Source organism: Haliotis asinina, chromosome 7 (genome assembly GCF_037392515.1).
Source record: "Haliotis asinina isolate JCU_RB_2024 chromosome 7, JCU_Hal_asi_v2, whole genome shotgun sequence".
In the NCBI taxonomy this organism is placed as follows: Eukaryota; Metazoa; Mollusca; class Gastropoda; order Lepetellida; family Haliotidae; genus Haliotis; species Haliotis asinina.
Genome location: NC_090286.1, coordinates 49531966 through 49550707, shown reverse-complemented (window position 1 = coordinate 49550707; position 18742 = coordinate 49531966). Strand labels below are relative to the sequence as shown.

General features: G+C 40.6%; 1 protein-coding gene across 1 annotated transcript; it reads right to left on the bottom strand.

The window, feature by feature from the left end:
• Window positions 1–955: 955 nt before the first annotated feature.
• LOC137290862 (uncharacterized) lies at window positions 956–14232 on the bottom strand. Its single transcript, XM_067822026.1, has 2 exons — window positions 14088–14232; window positions 956–3207 (listed from the first exon to the last, which is right to left on the bottom strand). Exon 2 carries the CDS (start codon window positions 3149–3151, stop codon window positions 2486–2488), a length of 666 nt encoding a protein of 221 aa, XP_067678127.1. The 5' UTR covers window positions 3152–3207; window positions 14088–14232; the 3' UTR covers window positions 956–2485.
• Between the last annotated feature and the right edge of the window lie 4510 nt (window positions 14233–18742).

Sequence of the window (18742 nt, the reverse complement as noted above, 5' to 3'; positions counted from 1 at the left end):
CAGATATAGTATGTGTCTGGATCGTGTCCATGTATAGGATGTGTTAATGTAAAAGGTATGTTTAACTCAGGTGACATAAATTCACTTCGCATGATATTTTCATTTATGCGAAATAATTAAGAGTGTGAATGATTTACAGTCATGTAGCCTACATAACATTTTCTTTGTGCCATTAGGCCTGAATTGCCCACAATGCCACCCCAGCCCACCCGCTTAAGAATCGGTGTTCACTATGATCGTCCTAAGATGCGGTTAACTTTGTTCATGTCAAAATATACCAACTGCACAGACCGAAGCATTTGATGTCAATCACTGGATTATCTAGACCTGGGACTCCATTCACGAAGCGGCCTTTAATTTAACTCCGACTCTTTAACTTTGCACTACGACCACCGTAGTAACGTAAGGTCGCCTTGGTGCTTTGTGCAAGGTGGCCATGGCCTTTAAAGACGGGGGTAATATAGCTGGTGTTACAACATCAATCAATGCCTCTCTTTCATCCAACATCGATTAGCTGAAAATCGGACAAAATCGAAACACTTGACGTCATTTCACCTCCCTATACTTGAAATCCGTGAAGATCCGTGTTAGACCTGATCTTCATTAACCCATGCTGGTCGTAAGAGACCACTGAGGGGTTCGGTTCCCAGTTGCGCAAACCCATGCTCATGCTGATTTTCACTAATAGCTGGAATATTGCTGACTGCGGCGTAAAACTAAACTCACACATCCACTCTATGCTTGAAGCATCTTCCTGTCCAGGACAAACACAATCTTGACAACTCGCTGTCACGTTGTCAGGTCATGTGCAGATATCCGTCACGGATATATCTGAGAAGAGATCCGTGTTTGACGATTTATCGGTATTACACGGGATGAACGGAGCAGAGAAATGTCTGTGTTGTTGTCCACATGGTGAGTCAGTGTCGTGAAGTGAATTAAATGCAACAAAGAGTTTATTTTACTTTTCTTTATTTTGTATTCAAATAATTATTTCACATTCGTATTGGCGTGTACGTCAAGCACAAAACGCGCCACTCCCATCAACTCTTTTTTTCTTAAATGGAATTTCTCAGAGTTTTAAAGCATATAATATAATATATATCAAAAATCAAAATGTGGATATAATGATATGACAATGATGAAATGAACAAAGTATGAAAGGACATTTCTCAGGACACAAAGTACATATCAAAGACAACAAGATACTGAACAAAAGTGCGCCTATCTTTTAAGTTATGGAAAGATAAAATTGGAGAAATCAGCTAGAGTGATCAATGCTTAGAATGCCTTCCAAACAAACTCACCTAAATATCGTTGATGAGTTGGCGAAAAGCCGTTGAGAACAATGTGCTGAAAAATCGAACAGGCCTTCTGTGTGACGAGCGAACGGTTTAACCACTAACCACTTGTGTTAATGTCGTTGTATATTTCATAGCGAGAGTGAGCATGGTTTTACGCCGGGTTAGCTACGTTTCTGAAATATCACTGCAGAATGGGCTGCACACGTTGTACCCATGGAGGAATGGAACCGAGGCTTTAGACGTGACGAGTGAACGCTTTAACCACTAGCCTATCAATGATACTGACTACACTAACACAAATTCTCGTGTACGTTACATTGCCTTATTGTATTAGGGTAATGAAGTTTTACAGAATAGTAGCAACGTGTCGATAGAAATTTAATAGTCGCATGTGATATACTCACTGTGGTACAGAGCGTTCATGATAAAGTATGTAAATACACGGCACGGTAAAGCATGTAAATGTGTGTTAACAATCTTAAATCAGATTACCCACTTTTATTCAGTATCAGTATGATATAGGATACGAGACAAAACTATATACAAGATAATACAATATAATACCCCTATAATCCCGTAGACTAGGACACACGTACACTCACAGACTCTCTGTACAGCACAACCTTGTGAATGAGGACACCTGGACAAAGAAGTCCACGGCGGTATAGAAACATGGAGTGGTGAGTGGTGTTTGAAGATCGCCACTTTCAGGGACGATCATCCATAAAACACTCACCCACAATGGTTACTGAAAGCACATTTACGTTGGACATCTGAAGGTTCAACGTATGGATTTACATTTTAAACAGCTAATACCTTTCAAAGTAGGAGTTGCAAGGAACACAATATGGTTCACCCCAAATGACACAAACACTTTGACGATAATTATTAACCCTTTCATTGCACAGTTGTGTCGGCAACCGAGTCAAACCATCCCGTGGTTCTGGATCATATGATCCATATTGTGAAGTTCTTGGAACTCAGAAGGAATTTTGGGACATTTTGCTGGAGCACCAGAACTAAATGTCAGTCAGACATCTTCAGAAAGTTTGAAACGGCATTCATTGTTCGAGAATGTTCTGAAAGCACTGGCATCATAAATTACAAACACAAAACATGCATGAACATATCCACAGGTCCCTTTATATAGCACATCCACCCCTCCCGTGGGGGTCATTTTCCTACATGCATACCTGATGTGTTCTGCCGGATAGCTGGACCCGTGGTATCCCGTACATGATGTAGGGTTTTCCTGGCAGGCCTGTCTGAGCAAGTCTTTGACAAGAATGAGCATTATCTATGACGGATCTGATGGTATTGGTAGACAGAGGTTTCCTTTCCAGCTCTGAAGACCTCACAATGACCTTCTTACCATGTTTGATAAGGATCATGGCGACGAGCTGCTTGTTGACCTGGGTGCGCCACTTCATCCACGAATGAAACTCATGCTGAGCCTTGGGGTGTATAGCTGAAGGAAGGAATTCGAATGTCTTATCATTGAGAACCTTCCTTTCTACTTTGTTCAGATTGACCCTCACAGTGTAGTTCACCTGTCTGACATCCTCAAGGTCATAATCAGGAGCAATACAGCTGATGACTTCTACATCCTCGTTGGAGTTATCCGTCGGGTAGTCTGGGTCTATTTCCCGAACCTCCTCCTCTGTGATGTTTAGCTGTGTTAGTTCCGGGTACAAGGGGTAGTCTGGGCGCAGCAGGGTTTGGTAAGGGGAGGTGGGTTCCACTGGGGTGTCCTGAGGGCCGAACTGTAGCCCCTCACTGAAGTAGAACTGGGTCAGATCTGGGTAGAGTCTCTCCGGGGGAGGGGCTGTCACTCCTGAAGGCGGCATTCTGGGTACAAGGTTGAAGCGGACTTGTTTCTGACTAGATCTGGAGCTTCGGGTGGCTGAAAACAAGAACACGATGTATTAGTTGGGTGTCAATGCATGGTCAAAATGGTTTTTATCTCGATAAAATGTGTCGATAGGGATTTATTTGCAGGGTGTGCTTGTTTTCCAAGAAACGATCCTTGAAATAATTTCCATTTGGCATTTCGAACTGTAACTGATAAACTTTCTTCCTCTAGTGTATAGAAAATGGTCTCATGACAATGAACCATTATCAATGATATAGGTATTAGTGTATCTGGCTCAAACCATGCGATGTCTCATTGAACCATCCTATCTATATGGATGGCAATGTCTTTAATTCTCGAGCACAACTCGAGAACGCCTTTACTGTTAACGAGGATTAAAGAAGTTGTTATGCACATAAACTTGTTCTATCTCACTTCTAAAATGCCACTCAAACAAGTCAGTCGTCAAAAATACAATCTGTATTTTGGTTATAAGGGTGAGTGAGTATGGTTTTACACCACTTTTAGCAATATTCCAGCAATATCACGTTGGTGACACCAGAAATGGGCTCCAGGCAATTAATTTCAATATCATTAAAACAACTTGTTCACTAAATGCAGATAACGCACTTCAAACCTACTACTTCACTAACAATCCCGGCTGCTGAGACAGTACATAATAAACTCATTGCATCAAACAAATTTCATACAATCGTATTTGCTTGAGCGCATGGTAAAAATATGCTAAAGTGTAATATACAGTCCCCATACATAGTGGATAGATAGATAGATAGATGGATAGATAGGATATAGCGCACATATCCACACACTAGTGCATGCTCAAGGAGCTGGTAGTTTTCCCTCGATCACTGGATGTCATCTCAACAGCACATCGTATTTCAATCTCAACTCCCTGGGGAGTATACAACTCTTGCTGCCACTAGGCGCACAGAGTTTATTGTGGCTCTCTCATCTTAACGAGGCACCCTATCGACAGCTTGGTGGACTGGGACACATAGTCACAGCACTTTGTACAAGTTTACTGCACGTTGCTGTACCCGCAACTAGGTGTATGCACGTGTTCATGTGGCCACCATCTGGTCATATACCAACGGATTCGTGGCTTCTTTTAAGTGCACAGGGTTGTGTACTGTACACTAGGGGTTGTGACAACACTGAAAGAGTCTGCACACAAAGTTGACTCCAAGGTTTTTTACACCCGATCACAGGTGGGCTCTATCCCGAAACCTCGCTGGATCACTAGTGGATCAAGTGACAGTCCCTCCATATGTAACTATATGTAACAGAGAATGTGGTATAGACTCTACATAACACAACATCATCTTACACATATCCGGGACAACCCAGGAGAGTCCCACCCAGTCACACTGTCAGCCTCACCGCCCTTCGAGCAAACACGACTCTTCAGTCTCCCAGGCGACAATGAAGACATGATAGTGTTTACCCCCGCTCACACTGCTAAAGGAATCTATAAGGGAACCCAGTTAACGCCTTGGGTGAAGGTGGATATTAGTCAACGTTACAGCATTGTGATTACGACGACCGTTGAGGATCGAGATTAAACAGACAAGTAACCTTTTATGGTGGGAATCCATGAGTTGTGTCAGGAGGATTAAACACCTATAAACATTGAAACATCAACACCAGAGAATAATCATTCTCGATTGCCTTTAACAAATCCATTAGGTGAACAATGTTACATGGCTTTAACACTATATCAACGGATCTTTGAAATATAGCTTGTAATCCTTATACATGTATATAAAATACCAAGTGACATTTTCATAATTTGTAATACTTTTTTTATTTTTGTATGAACGGTGCAATAAGTTGGAGTTATGGCAGTATTATAATCACTATTATAGGATTCCGTGTTTTTACACCGTTATACTGATTGAAATAATATATTTATATATAATTAGATTTCTAGAACTAGGTAACTTACACTGACAGACATATATCCACATATACATAAAAAGTAACCTCAGGATGGTTATAATGGTAGTTGTTCAACATACTAGTCAGGAAACAACTAGTCTTGGTCAACAATAATGTGGATTAACGTAACTATTAACAGTTAAGAGTATTAACCACACACTGGTGCATGGCGCTGTTCCAATTTTACAATACAGGCAGAAATTCTGCAAACCAAAACAACTTTAAAAACCTTTATGTTAACATTACAGACCATAAAAAGGTGTGTCGATGAAGCCTAATACCCGGAATACTACTAGTAACAATGTGATACCTGGAATACTGCAAGTAACAATGTGCTCGCAAGTAGCAGAGACCATTACGTTTCAACAACACATAACCTTTCGACCGCGTTTAAGGGTATCTGCTGAAAATCACGATCCAGACTGCTAGTTGGTAATAAAAAACGTATCCACCCGAAAATAATGAACAATTACCTTTTCGACGTTTGATTGCAGTTCTGTGGTGTTTACTACGGCTAGGTGACCCTAACTGACCACAGCAACAAATCCGACCCAACATAGTTCGCGGCCATTCAACAGTACCTCTGACATCGTTACCTGGGTGGCGGTGTTAGTGTGCAAATATATTAACAAGACATCTGAGCTGGTCGAGGAAATAACGAATATTGACTCTCCGGGGAGTTTTTTAAGGTGGGATACATCTTGTGAACACCTCTGCGTTCACGCTCTCACAACATTGACAGGCATGTATTCAAATTGTATCATGTAGCTTGGGTTTAATACGCGCTTGGCGTTATAAACAAATGTAACTGTGTTCAAGAACCTTCATTAAAGTTCTGAACAATGTATATTAAACTCTCACCTTGCCTGAGGAGAGTATTGTGTCATTCGAGTGGTTTAAACTATCATTTGATCTCATGACAGGCGAGGTTGGTCGGTGAGAAGGGGCGTTGTTTTTGTTTCCATCCATCCCAAATAATAGGTCTTTGTGGATCTTCAGGAGAAATGTTGCTTCTGATTACGAGATCGGTTTTCTTTAATTTATCATATGAAAGATTTGAACTGAATACAAATGAGAGAAAGAGAGAGCGAAAGGGAGAGAGGGAGAGGGAGAGGGAGAGAGAGAGAGAGATTTTGGAATCTACTATAAGGTCACCAGGTTAAATATGTGAAATACCAATCTTGGAACAGATTCAGTATTGGCATCTGAATTTGAACTAATATATAAACGTGAATCGTAAAGGTCACATTGAAAAACTAAGAAATTACCTTAAAATGTATCCAGTAAAACTCTCCAGATGTGCCCTTGTAATTACAGGTATTCTCAGGTGAATGCAAGTATACTGAAGGGTGACAGGTAGGTATATCTCCCTGAGCACGTCATAATGTCTTGAGGCGTTGATTAGATAATGTGAGAGACAGGACCATCTATCAGAGAATGACCCCGTGTTGGGGGTAGGGGCTGTCCCCTGGGGGTACTGATTAGGGTGCAGAGATTACAATTGTAATTAACACTGAGGCTAAACAGACAGATGTGATTGCTGGCTTCACTTTTTTCGAGTGCGTGAGTTTAGTTTTACGCCGCACTCAGCAATATTCCAGCTAAATGGCGGCGATCTGTAAATAATCGAGTCTGGACCAGACAATCCAGTGATCAACAACATCAGCATCGATTTGCGCAATTGGAAACCGATGACATGTGTCAACCAAGTCAGCGAGCCTGACCACCGGGTCCCGTTAGTCGCCTCTTACGACAAGCATAGTCGCCTTTTATGGCAAGCATGGGTTGCTGAAGGCCTATTCTACCCCGGGACCTTCACGGGTCTCACTTGTTTCGAAAGTCAGTCGAGGATGCATTTTGGTCCAACACTGCATGGGAAGGTATTTCAGTCATATCTCGCTGCATCATGTGAGAGAGTCCGAAGTAAACAGAATGTATCAGTCTTTACGTTTAACACTTTGATGAAATCCATGAGTCCGAGCTAGGGGGTAATCTATGTGACCCTGGGATTCGAACCCCCGAAACCCATGACGGTAACTTGCGGCATGGAAGTTTGTATGGTGGACAATGGAGTCTATAGATACACAATTTTTGGATCGGCATTCAAGGAATTAGTGAGCCAAAGTTAAAACATATGATTTTATGGATGTCAACTTCATGTTTTTTGCATAGAACAACGTCTCGGTGTAGATTTTACATCGTCATCAAGCTGAAAACGATAGATATTCGGTAAACAAGAAGCTATCATCCATAAAAATGTACGTTTCATACACGACTCCTGTTAATGAATGTGACGTTTCGGCTATGGTATGGTTAGAAGTTGGTGAGCCAGGTAAGGACAAATTTTATAGGTGAACAAGGTTTTACAGGTGATCCGTTGTTTCAATGCAGATGCTTGTATCGTTGTGGCAAACTTGCTTGACAGCAATACAAGAATCTGAAATCGAATCGCATCACCCGAATAAAGAAGGTGTTCATCCATAAAGTTTGTCCTTATTAAATTAATAATGGTTGTGGCTTATCACTTAAACCTGGTCAATACTAGGCTCAATACTAGTAACTGTAAAACCGATTCATGATAGTGTGAAGATTACAGAAAGGTTGTTTTACAACTACCTAAAACCAATTAAAACCTAACTCATAAAGCAGTGATGATACGAAGGTGTAAATCAGTTTCACTACTGATAAATGTCTGTGCCAATATACTTAACACAAGGTGTTGTATTCATGGTACAAATCCCTGAATGCACAAGTTTAAGTATCACTAGTGAGTGAGTGACAGTTAGCCATCCAACGTGTATGACAATGTGGAAACCCCATGTCGGAGATACGTAAACACGTGTAATTCAGGTCTAACAGGTTGATCACTTTGCTGAAACCGTCTAGTAATACCGCGGTGATGAGCACAAACCAACCATAAATATTGGGTCAAATCTAGGAATGGAAAGAAAGATGTGAGCTTTCTGGTAGACCTAAGGGAGGCAACTCTGCTATGTTGATAATATAGGGAAATGTACAAGTTGTGATATGACGAAATGTGGTAACGGTCAGTGAGGTTAGTTTTAAGCCCCCATAGCAATATCACGGTGGGGGACACCAGAAACGGGCTACACACACATAGTGCCCATTTAGGGAATCGAACAGGTCTTCGGTGAGACTAGCGAATACCTTAACCACTAGACTACGCCACCGCCCGGGTAACGTTTAAAGTTGTTTAAATACCATCAGTGTCACAATGCGACTTGAGTAACTGGTGTATTTGCTACCCGTTTTAACTCAGACAGTAATCTTCAGACAGACAGTACGACTACATTCCTGTCAGATAAAAACGTGCCATGTATCAAGGCCCAATATGTTCGCAGGTCGAGAAATAATCAGACTGCCAAACACGGCATAGTTTGCTTGATAACAAGGTCACAACCTTGATTTCTATCACATACCAACATGGTGTTCTATTCAGCACTCTTAACGACATTGCATAACCGAGAACCCAGATATAAATACCTTCAGTTGCCTTATCTTGATCTTTTGCGATCGGGATTTCTCCAAACCAGTTCGTGACCTTTTTAGTTGGAATAAATTAAGCAACTGCGAGGGTCAGCCCTACTCTTGAGCAAGAAGATTGTTCTGGGTAACATTCCATAAGCGTCTACCAGCACAAGGACCATTGTGCAATGCGTCTGGGCCATTTTGGTCTTGCTTGACCAGCGGTCAACAATAGACAGGACAAGCTGTTTGATAGATTGTGTCATAGGACATGTTGAACAAGCACAAGGTGATGTGTGACCTACTTGATCACATTAACGTAACCTCGCAGGATCAATGCCATCCTGAGGGAGGATTTACTTGCCTTGGTGACATGTTTACCGGCGCTGGCTCACATATAATACAATCTGGGAAATGAAATGGCGAGTTAAAATGCCTGAGCCAAGTCTAGAAACTTTTAAACGATATGATTATGTTTCTATACATGAATTGGAGTTTATCTGATGTGCATTCTGGGTGTTAAGCAATCAAAGCAATTGTTGTATATATCACATACATCCCTTATTTATGTGTCTCCTTTCAAAACAAATTACACTAAATAAACAAAGTCCTCTGATAAACACACAGAAAGGATATATGCTGGCTGTGTCGACAAAAACAATGTACATCACATGTACAGTACTAAATAGAGCAAACATGTATTGCGAGGGAATGAACCTTTAAACAGTTACAGGAACTTAACCTCTAAATGTCTATGACATAGTCTGAGTGTAAACCTATGTTAACAGTAAGCTACATACAATAAACATATCATACATACTTTGTAGACAACTCCACAACCCAGCTGGCTGTCCAAATATCTACTCTGGTCCCTCCGAGACGCAGACACAGTCTGTCATGTCTCGATGTCGTGGCGGACTTAAATTACACGCTTGCTCAATTGTAGTTCCTCATCTCAAGCGACCCACGTGTTAATGACACGAGACTCCGTCTGTATGCTCCAACACAACACCAAAACCTGGGTCTTTGTCTCCAAGATGGACCCTCTGAGTCAGCTAATGCTTTGATTCACCTAACCAAATAAACTGGCATTTGTCATGGTAGCCAGTGTTTGGAAACCATCCCAAATATGGTGATTATCAGAGAGGCAATCTGGTCCTAATCCCTGAGATGACCAAAGGATTAGAGGATTAGTCTTTAGAAGTAATGGAAGTCATTTTCCGGTTTAGGTTTTGTTTATTTTGAAATTATCCCACTGGTCACGAGGAAGGTTTGTGTAAACATTCGTATCGCGCATCGCTTTGTAGAATGTACTATCAATGTATGGTTGTATTCGGAAATCAAAAGGCCACGTTTTACATGCAAAGTGTGAAGAAAGATCATAAAGTGATGAAGCGGGATATTTGCCAGATATGACACTAGTCAGTCCGTTATTTCATCGTGATATTTTATCGTTTTTTTCAAACTGAAGATAAGCATCTTCGGGAAACTGTTTATGAAACATGCATACATGTATATAGTGTTAATCATTTATATTGAAACGTTGAATATACCATTGGCAGTGTTATCACGAAAGAAACTCTTTACATTCACAATTTAGAATAACACAGAGACCGTTGCTTATTAATTCAAGCACATTTCCCCATGGTACGGACTTCATTGCTCGGGAATATTAACATGCACCACCTCAAGCAAATTATGGCACACGTGAACAATGAATAATTTGTCTCGACGGCAATGGGGCCTATACACATGGGACTACTTCGTCGGCATACAACATCTTCAACGTTGTAAGCGAGGGAAATATGTTTTGAGACAAGTGAATCAAATACATTTTCAGCAGACCGGTCTAAAACAACGAACAAGATTTTGGGTTAAATGACGCCCGACGCCATATCACAGACGGGAGTCCCGATATAGGACCCCTTTTGTGCTATAGACATTCCCGAAGTGGTTAATTCACCTAACCTGTACATGTACTTGCGTGTTAACCCATTACTGTACAACTACAGCTACATCGGACAGACGGCGATTAACACGCAGGCTACAGCTTCCTGTAGGATTTAAACATAGTTTAGCGTATCTTGGTATCACTGATGAGGAAGAGGCAACATAGAGGGATCCAGGCGAGGGCTGTGCTCCATCCTATAGTCCTGAAAGTTTATCAAAGGACCACTGAAACTCTGGTGAAAATGAACTGTGCACCCCTCTTTCTCGAAAAGCTGTATCCGCCCCTGAGCCTGCAGATTTAACACGACACGCGATACTTTGACACTCTTCTGTTGTAAAGTATTCATTAACTTCATTTGTTCGATGTATCAGGTGAATACATTTTCAATTCTAGCAATTTTTAATTCATTATAGCACTGTAGAAACAAATAGCACATGATCGATCGTTTTAAAGTACATGCTTGAATGTTACTAAATGTTAAAAGAAGGTTGAAATTAGTAAAGGGTGAGTGAGTGAGTTGAGTTTAAACCCCATATGTCAGTTTTATGTGGTTCAGATAAGAACACTGATATTTACAGTTTAGCTTAATCCTGAACAAACTTTAAGTCTAGGATTCGACCCCTGACAAGTGACCGGTAGTAGCAAGTACGTGAAGCCTTTACCTTTACAAAAAGACGATCAAGAGAGAGAGCGAGAGATAGAGAGAGGAAGTGGGGTGGATATAGGGTCAGCTGCTTATAACATATGAACCACATCAATACAAGACGTACCAAATGTGACTAGATATGTATAATTTGTTTGTGTTTATTCCTCTGAAGTCAAGCAATCATTGATTCTGCTACACATACATAAACACCCATTTGTTTACTCACATATTCATCAAGTGAAAATCTTTATATTCAAAGTACTTCGGTCCAATACGCTATAACTGTATATAAACGAGTGTGTCTGTAAAGCCACTCAATGTACTGACCACTTGGTCAGGTGAGATAACAACAAACAGGAAAAGGACGCGTTAATCCGTGTGTAGCAGGCCAAGACGCACGGGTGAGAGAGTACAGTCAGCCTACTGCCTGAGTATCGGTCTACAATGCTGCTACTGTATTGCTCACGGATTAAGTATTGTCTGTGCTATAACTGCGTTGTATGAAGCTACAGACGAAGTGACTTGACTAGACTTGATGTATTTTTTAGAATTATGTTCTCAAGTATGAAACTTGATTTTAAGGAACCAGAAAGATTATCTGATGAGTGTCCTGTTAGTATTTCGTTGATTTTCAACTGATAGCTGATCTGTTTTAACGAAGAACATCTTAGCACCAGACCCATGAAGAACGGGGATAGAACTGAACTTCAGCAACCCATTTTGTCTTAAGAGGCAAATAATGAGATCGGGTGGTCTTCATGTCATCGTATCCTAATTGTGCAGAACAATGCTCATACTGTTGATCACTGGATTTTCTCGACCATACACAGTCGAATATTTACAGACCACCAGTAGAACACTGCTGACTGCGGATTTTGAACAAGAAACAAACACATGCAAATGTGTCATTACACGAAGAACTATTCCACTTGCATTCCTTATATAACATCCTTGTTTTCAGCACCCGTATATTGACAAGAGTTAAATGGGTCGAACGCCTAATAACTACTACTTATCAGAGGAACTATTTGTCACCTATTTAAAACAAACTTGATATCTATTTCATATTTTTTTCGACATTATGTCACCAGTATCCATTCCCTACTAATATCGACAACGCTACTACTGGGGAAAGTATAAGACTATATATCTCTCCCTTCATAACTATCAATCACGTTAACATGACACTGATATGAACTCCGGTCGTCGAGGAAATCAATACAATAACACCGTTATTACCACGCCTACTCGCTATACGGTGTATATACACTTCACTGGTGCTGTTATATCTCACGTTATATACACTCATGTGCTAGACTCCACCCAGGGGTTTTTGAACATCACGCATCACTGAGCTTCATCACAATGTTACACTAGACTTTCATAAGGCCATTATTAATTACGACTTTTCAAAGCCAACAGTCTTTGTTAATAGCTAATAATGCAAAAGGTGGATTAGTCTGGGGTTAATAAGCTGTAGGGGATGAATGAGTCAGTAATGGTGTGGGGATCAGATCGAACATTTCTCACATAAGTAGTTCTTATTATCAGAAAACGTCTCGAGGCATGCATTCCGTCATATCCTGATATCTCGAACTCATTCGGTAGTACCACTCTCTTAGATTTGACTCGAGCATGATAATTCGATGTTTGGGCCATAGCTTGGGGACTTAATGAGTCACCTAGTGACCTTGACGCCGCTCCTAGCAATATACCAGCATTATCACACAGAGATGGGCTTCACACATTGTACCCTCGTGGGGAATCGAACCCGGGTCTTCGGCGTGACGAACGAACACTTTAACCACTAGACTCACCGACCTTTGAGGACTTAATGAAATTTTGCTGTAAATATCTATATTATTGTACAACAGATTACACTTTCAACAAACATTTTATGGTAATGGTTCAATTATGTTATATGTACATGGAATATATCTCCATGTGAAGTGAACCACTTGGACTTGGGAAACAAAGCAATCAAGTGTGGCAAATGTCCTTAATGTCCCTATAATGCATTGTTGTAAATCTACATAATATTCACATCAAACCAAAGAAATGTACACACCTTTAATCGGATGTGTGGTTTCACAAAAAAGTGTCACATTTCATGAATTATCCTATATCATCTCATTATCCTTTGACTGAAACAGTCGCAAGTTATTAAGCATTTGATTAGAATTAAATAAGTTGTAACATTATTCACGAGGTGACCGATAATGTCCCCGTGAAGTACAGCATGCTGATAATGGACAGATGTACTGTAGAAGCTCATTTCTAATCAATAATAGATTCAGTTACTTCCTTGTCTCTTCATTACCACTATGGAATCTCGTGTACTGCACGAGCCTCAGGCAACAGCCTGTGCTGCATGTGATCAATAATCAGTTTCACCCGTCTCGTCATCTAGTCTGAACCTGTGTATTATGGCTGTGATATATATGTGTATATATGCTTCTGTTGTTAAACTTAACCATAGATACGATTGTTTCTAACCAGTAAAATATGAAAAATCGAAAATAATTTTCACAGATATTGAATAGGTATTTTGTAGGAATTGTCAACGAGTTGATTTAAGTAGCGTTTAACGGCATGGTCAAGTGGAGTATAATGGTGATATAGAATTGGAATGTCATACATGCGTTGTCCATAGGTGATGTTTTATACTGACACCTGCTATTTGGTGGTCTGTGATAAATAAAATAGTAACCCATCTCGGGAGGGTATGAGTGTTAACGGACTCCCCAAGCGATGACGTCACACACTAAAGAACCAGCCAACACGACCTAATGTTTCATTAATCCGTGAACCATTGCAAAGATACAAGGATATTGAAGGCAGTGACTCACGCGCCAGACTGGGAAAGGAACAAAGACCTTTAACACCTACCTGAATTGTCAAAAACAATAAGATGTCCTACTTCCAGTGGTCTATCTAAATCTCCGATAGTCTGTTAGGGTCCGGCAATAAACGGTCAACCACCCTGGACCAGCTGGGACCTATGTGCTTATCTGCGGCCGTGTACAACGTGTGCAACATAAAAATAGACACGGTCTTTGTGTTCATCAGTCCGACGAATCTGATTGGTCCATACGAGCGGCAATCAGTCACATGACTAGGTACAGTGTATTCGCCCATGCGTAATCAGTGTTTGAGAATCAGTGGAGCATGGTGGTGTTGCGGAGTTTGGACAAAGCAAGGCTGTGAAACAATATGAAAAATCGTTTGTATCCTGGAGCGGTATTTTATCACCGACCAAGTGGTAGTGGGTGCATTACATCCTCTGTAGTGCACGGTCGGGAATGACTTCACAAAATGGCATTCCGACACATCCTGTTTTGAAAGTTCTGATCTAACATAAAACATGGTCGCTTTATATTTCAGCCTCATACATGAGTCACAAGACTCTTATATGAATAGCCAGTCGAATACATAATGCATTTTGAAAACGTATATTGCAGGTATTATGTTTACAAGTTTGTGACTGAATAAGCTTCAATACTCGTTTATAGGGAATCTCCAATTAAAGAGCATGAACTCAATAATGATCATCACAAATTGTGAGCTTGTAATTATATGGCGCCATATATGTCTATATCTAGATTGGAAACTGTTTTCAATATGAATGTTAAAAAAATATATTAAAACCCCACCACAATACTCACACTACATTGTGACTGAAATCCTGCGACAATACCCAAACATGTTTGTTGCAAATAGTTGCTTGCACGTTTATAATGATATATAGATATATGACGAGAACTAAGGCAGCAATGTTATAAAATGGTTTTGTTGTTATAACAGGGTAAGAACAGCCAATGTACCTTTAAACATAGCTCAACGTCTTGTCAGTCTCAGAAACAAATCCTGGAAAAGAACTAGTCTCGATAATCTGATCAGATTCCACAGAAATAAAAGACTGAGTAGAGGTAAATAACGTAAATAATGTATGATTTGCCCACAGTGAGTGAGTGAGTGAGTGAGTGAGTGAGTGAGTGAGTGAGTGAGTGAGTGAGTGAGTGAGTGAGTGAGTGAGTGAGTGAGTGAGTGAGTGAGTGAGTGAGTGAGTGAGTGAGTGAGATAAGACTTAACGTCACACCGGCAACGTTTTAGCCATATCGTGACGAGGGGAAAATTGATAAAGAATATATGTATATTCATTTACATCACAGAATCTCAGCTTCATGTTTTAACAGTCCAAAATGATGAGTGTCCTGAATGTTTACACCCTTAGCCACTTAATGGTTCTGAAAGGTTGTGGAACAGTTTGAACCCTGAAACATAGCCGAGATGAACCGGGACTCGAACCCACATTCCCTGGTTTCTGACGTGGACAAGGAGGGCAACACTGCACAGCTATTGAAAGTATGTACACGAAAGGGTGTAAGTTTTTTTTTAATTTGCTGGGGGTGGAATTAACGCCGCATTCGGCAGTAGTTCAGTGATGTATCGGCGGTCTCTAAGTAATCAAGTCCGGATAAGACAATCCTGTGCCTTACATGAAGTACATCTGTCTACGCATTTGGGGTGACGTGTCAACCAAGTCAGCGAGCCTGACCACCCGATCCCGTTGGTCGCCTTTAAACGTGAAAGTGTTGCATGGAAGTGCATGCATGAAGAGAATATATACGGGTATGTATGAGTCTGTACATGCAGTTGTGATATAAACATGATGTACATTCCTGTTGATTTCACGAGTGCTTGACATTAGTTCGATAAAACTACCGTGACAGCTTCCGACGTCCACACATGCACCAGACACGTTACAGGAAAATACAAACTATATTCGTTGTGACAGCTGGAGATTTATCATACATTTTTCGCATTGAAATACCATTCTTCATATATAATATACACTCCATGCGCAATCACCAGTTTCATGAACCACTCACGTCAGACCAGCGGTTTTGATTAAACAGCTCTTTATTGCAGTGTATACAATCAATGCCAGACTCACAGCCACACATCAGTGTGCAAATTACTGTAACGGCAGCTGTGAGCTAGCGGTTCAATGCTCAGATAATGACAAACTTACACAATCTCACACTTCTCCGTAACAGCTACAGATGCTCTAACACTTATCTTACCACGAGAGTCTATTGATCAAAACACAACCACGATACATTGATAAACATTGTATAAATATGATGATAACAATTATGCATGTATTTACACACGTGTTTGAAGCGTGGCGTCACATCTCTATGACGCTATACACCCTTTGTATGATGGAGCCGATCCTTAGGTATTCAACAGACTGCGGAAATCGTATTTCGTTTTCTTATCCATAAGTGCTATCTTAAAACAAGCCGTATAATACTTGTTGACTAAACGGCAGACACATACCTGTAGCGCAGAACAAGTATGCTTGAACAGTGTACTTCCTATAGAGAGTTTTTCTTAAATTACGTTGTCATTGATGCACATAGGAAAAGGTGTGTGCAGGTACATGTGCGTGTAGGATGGATATATTTCAAAACGAGATTTACCGTGAAGGGTCGGGGTAGAATAGGCCTTCAGCAACCCAAGCTTGCCATAAAAGGCGACTATGCTTGTCGTAAGAGGCGACTAACGGGATCGGGTGGTCACGCTCGCTGACTTGGATGACACATGTCATCGTTACCAATTTGCGCAAATCGATGCTCATGTTGTTGATCACTGGATTGTCTGGTCCAGACTCGATTATTTACAGAATGCGGTCATATAGCTGGAATATTGCTGAGTGCGGCGTAAAACTAAACTCACTCACTCACTCAAAATGAGTTTTCCTTAACTGCGAGAATCCTACAGCCATAAAGCAACTGAATCAACTTAATTAAAACAAGCAATGGGTTTCGCTTTGGCGCTGTGTCACTGGGTGCGTAAGTTTTATTAAGTAAAAGAATGAAATGGTTGTCCGTAATTTGAAAGATAGATGACGGGATTTTTCCGGCATCTACTAGGTTATTGTGTTTGTAAGGAGAAATATGACATAAACCCTCATCATCCTGAATGGGAATGTACTGTACACACGCAGAGGGTAGATGCAGATCATGGCGAGAGTGAGTGAGTGAGTTTAGTTTTACGTCGCACTTAGCAATATTCCAGCTATATGACGACGGTCTGTAAATAATCGAGTCTGGACCAGACAATCCAGTGATCAACAACATGAGCATCGATCTGCGCAATGGGGAACCGATGACATGTGTCAACCAAGTCAGCTAGTCAGCTAGTCTGACCACCCGATCCCGTTAGTCGCCTCTTACGACAAGCCTAGTCACCTTTTATGGCAAGCATGAGATCATGGCGAGAGGGATGGTGTTGGGATGAAGTCCCTGTCAACCTCTGTGTAGCTGAGGAACTGCGACAGCGGCCGACACTGCACAATGTGCACCATCTGTATGACGTATAGTGTCCTCTGTTTGTAACAGAATTGTGGGCGTACAAACATCGACCTTTCTGAGCGTACATACTGGTGTATGTACACAGATGTGTTCGTGTAAATGTATTCATTCTGTATATGTTTTGTTGCTCATAGGAAAGGTTGCATGGGTAATATACAAAAGCGTGTAAATTCTTTTAATGGGCGTTCATAATAAAAGTCCTTTCTGTTCAGTTTGTTCCGGGGCGAAATAGTCCCCCACTGCGTCATGCGTGTTTTTACATGAACAATTGATTTGCCTCTGCGTGTGTTTGAGACGAGACGTCGCAGGCTCCACAGGATAGGCTCACCTATTTCGTGAGCACCAAGTGGGAATCATAGTGTGGTTTTTTTTTCGTTTTTATTTGTTTGCTTGTTCGGGGTTTTTTGTTTCGTTTTGTTTGTTGTTGTTGTTTTTTTTGTTGTTGTTGTTTTTGTTTTTGCTTTTGCTTTGGGTTTGGGTTTTTTGTGTGTTTTTTTGTCGTTGTTTCTTTTCTTTTCTTTTCTTTTTTTGCGGACATTTCTTACCTTTAGCAGTCATTTCTTTATAATTGTGTAGTAGAGGCGTATGATGTCGCTTTTATTGTCCTAATATCATGTGTACTCCATGTACTTACGACACAACTACTTATATGGATGCTTATTAAAGGCAGACTGATGTGTTATCAAAGTCGCACCACAAAATGTACAATGTTTGAAGTTTACATAAATCAGTTAGTCAATCGTTCAAGGTATAAGTTATAAAATAATATCCCTATCTACATACACGATATGTATTGCATTGGCCACCTACAATATCCAAGGAATATCAAACCAAAAATATATTGATAGAAAAGCACCTTTCATCGCACAAAAGAGATTTTGTAAAACATAAAATTTGGCTTTCAAGATGTTTAAGTTGTAACATTTGGCGATGCGACAAAATAAAACACAATGTCAGTTCATCTGTATTCGCCATAAGTGAAAGTTTATTTGAGACAGAGGTCAATGCAGTAAATGCATGGAAATTGCTATAGACTTAATCCTCGAGAGGCGTGCTGGCATATTTCGTTATTCCCCAAATATCTACACAAGGATAACTGCATTATCATATTTTCCCACAAACACCACTGACTTATACATTCCGTTTGTGCAATTGTACATT

Coding starts and splice junctions, on each gene's coding strand:
- LOC137290862 (XM_067822026.1), bottom strand. CDS start 3,151: ATGCCGCCTTCAGGAGTGACAGCCCCTCCCCCGGAGAGACTCTACCCA.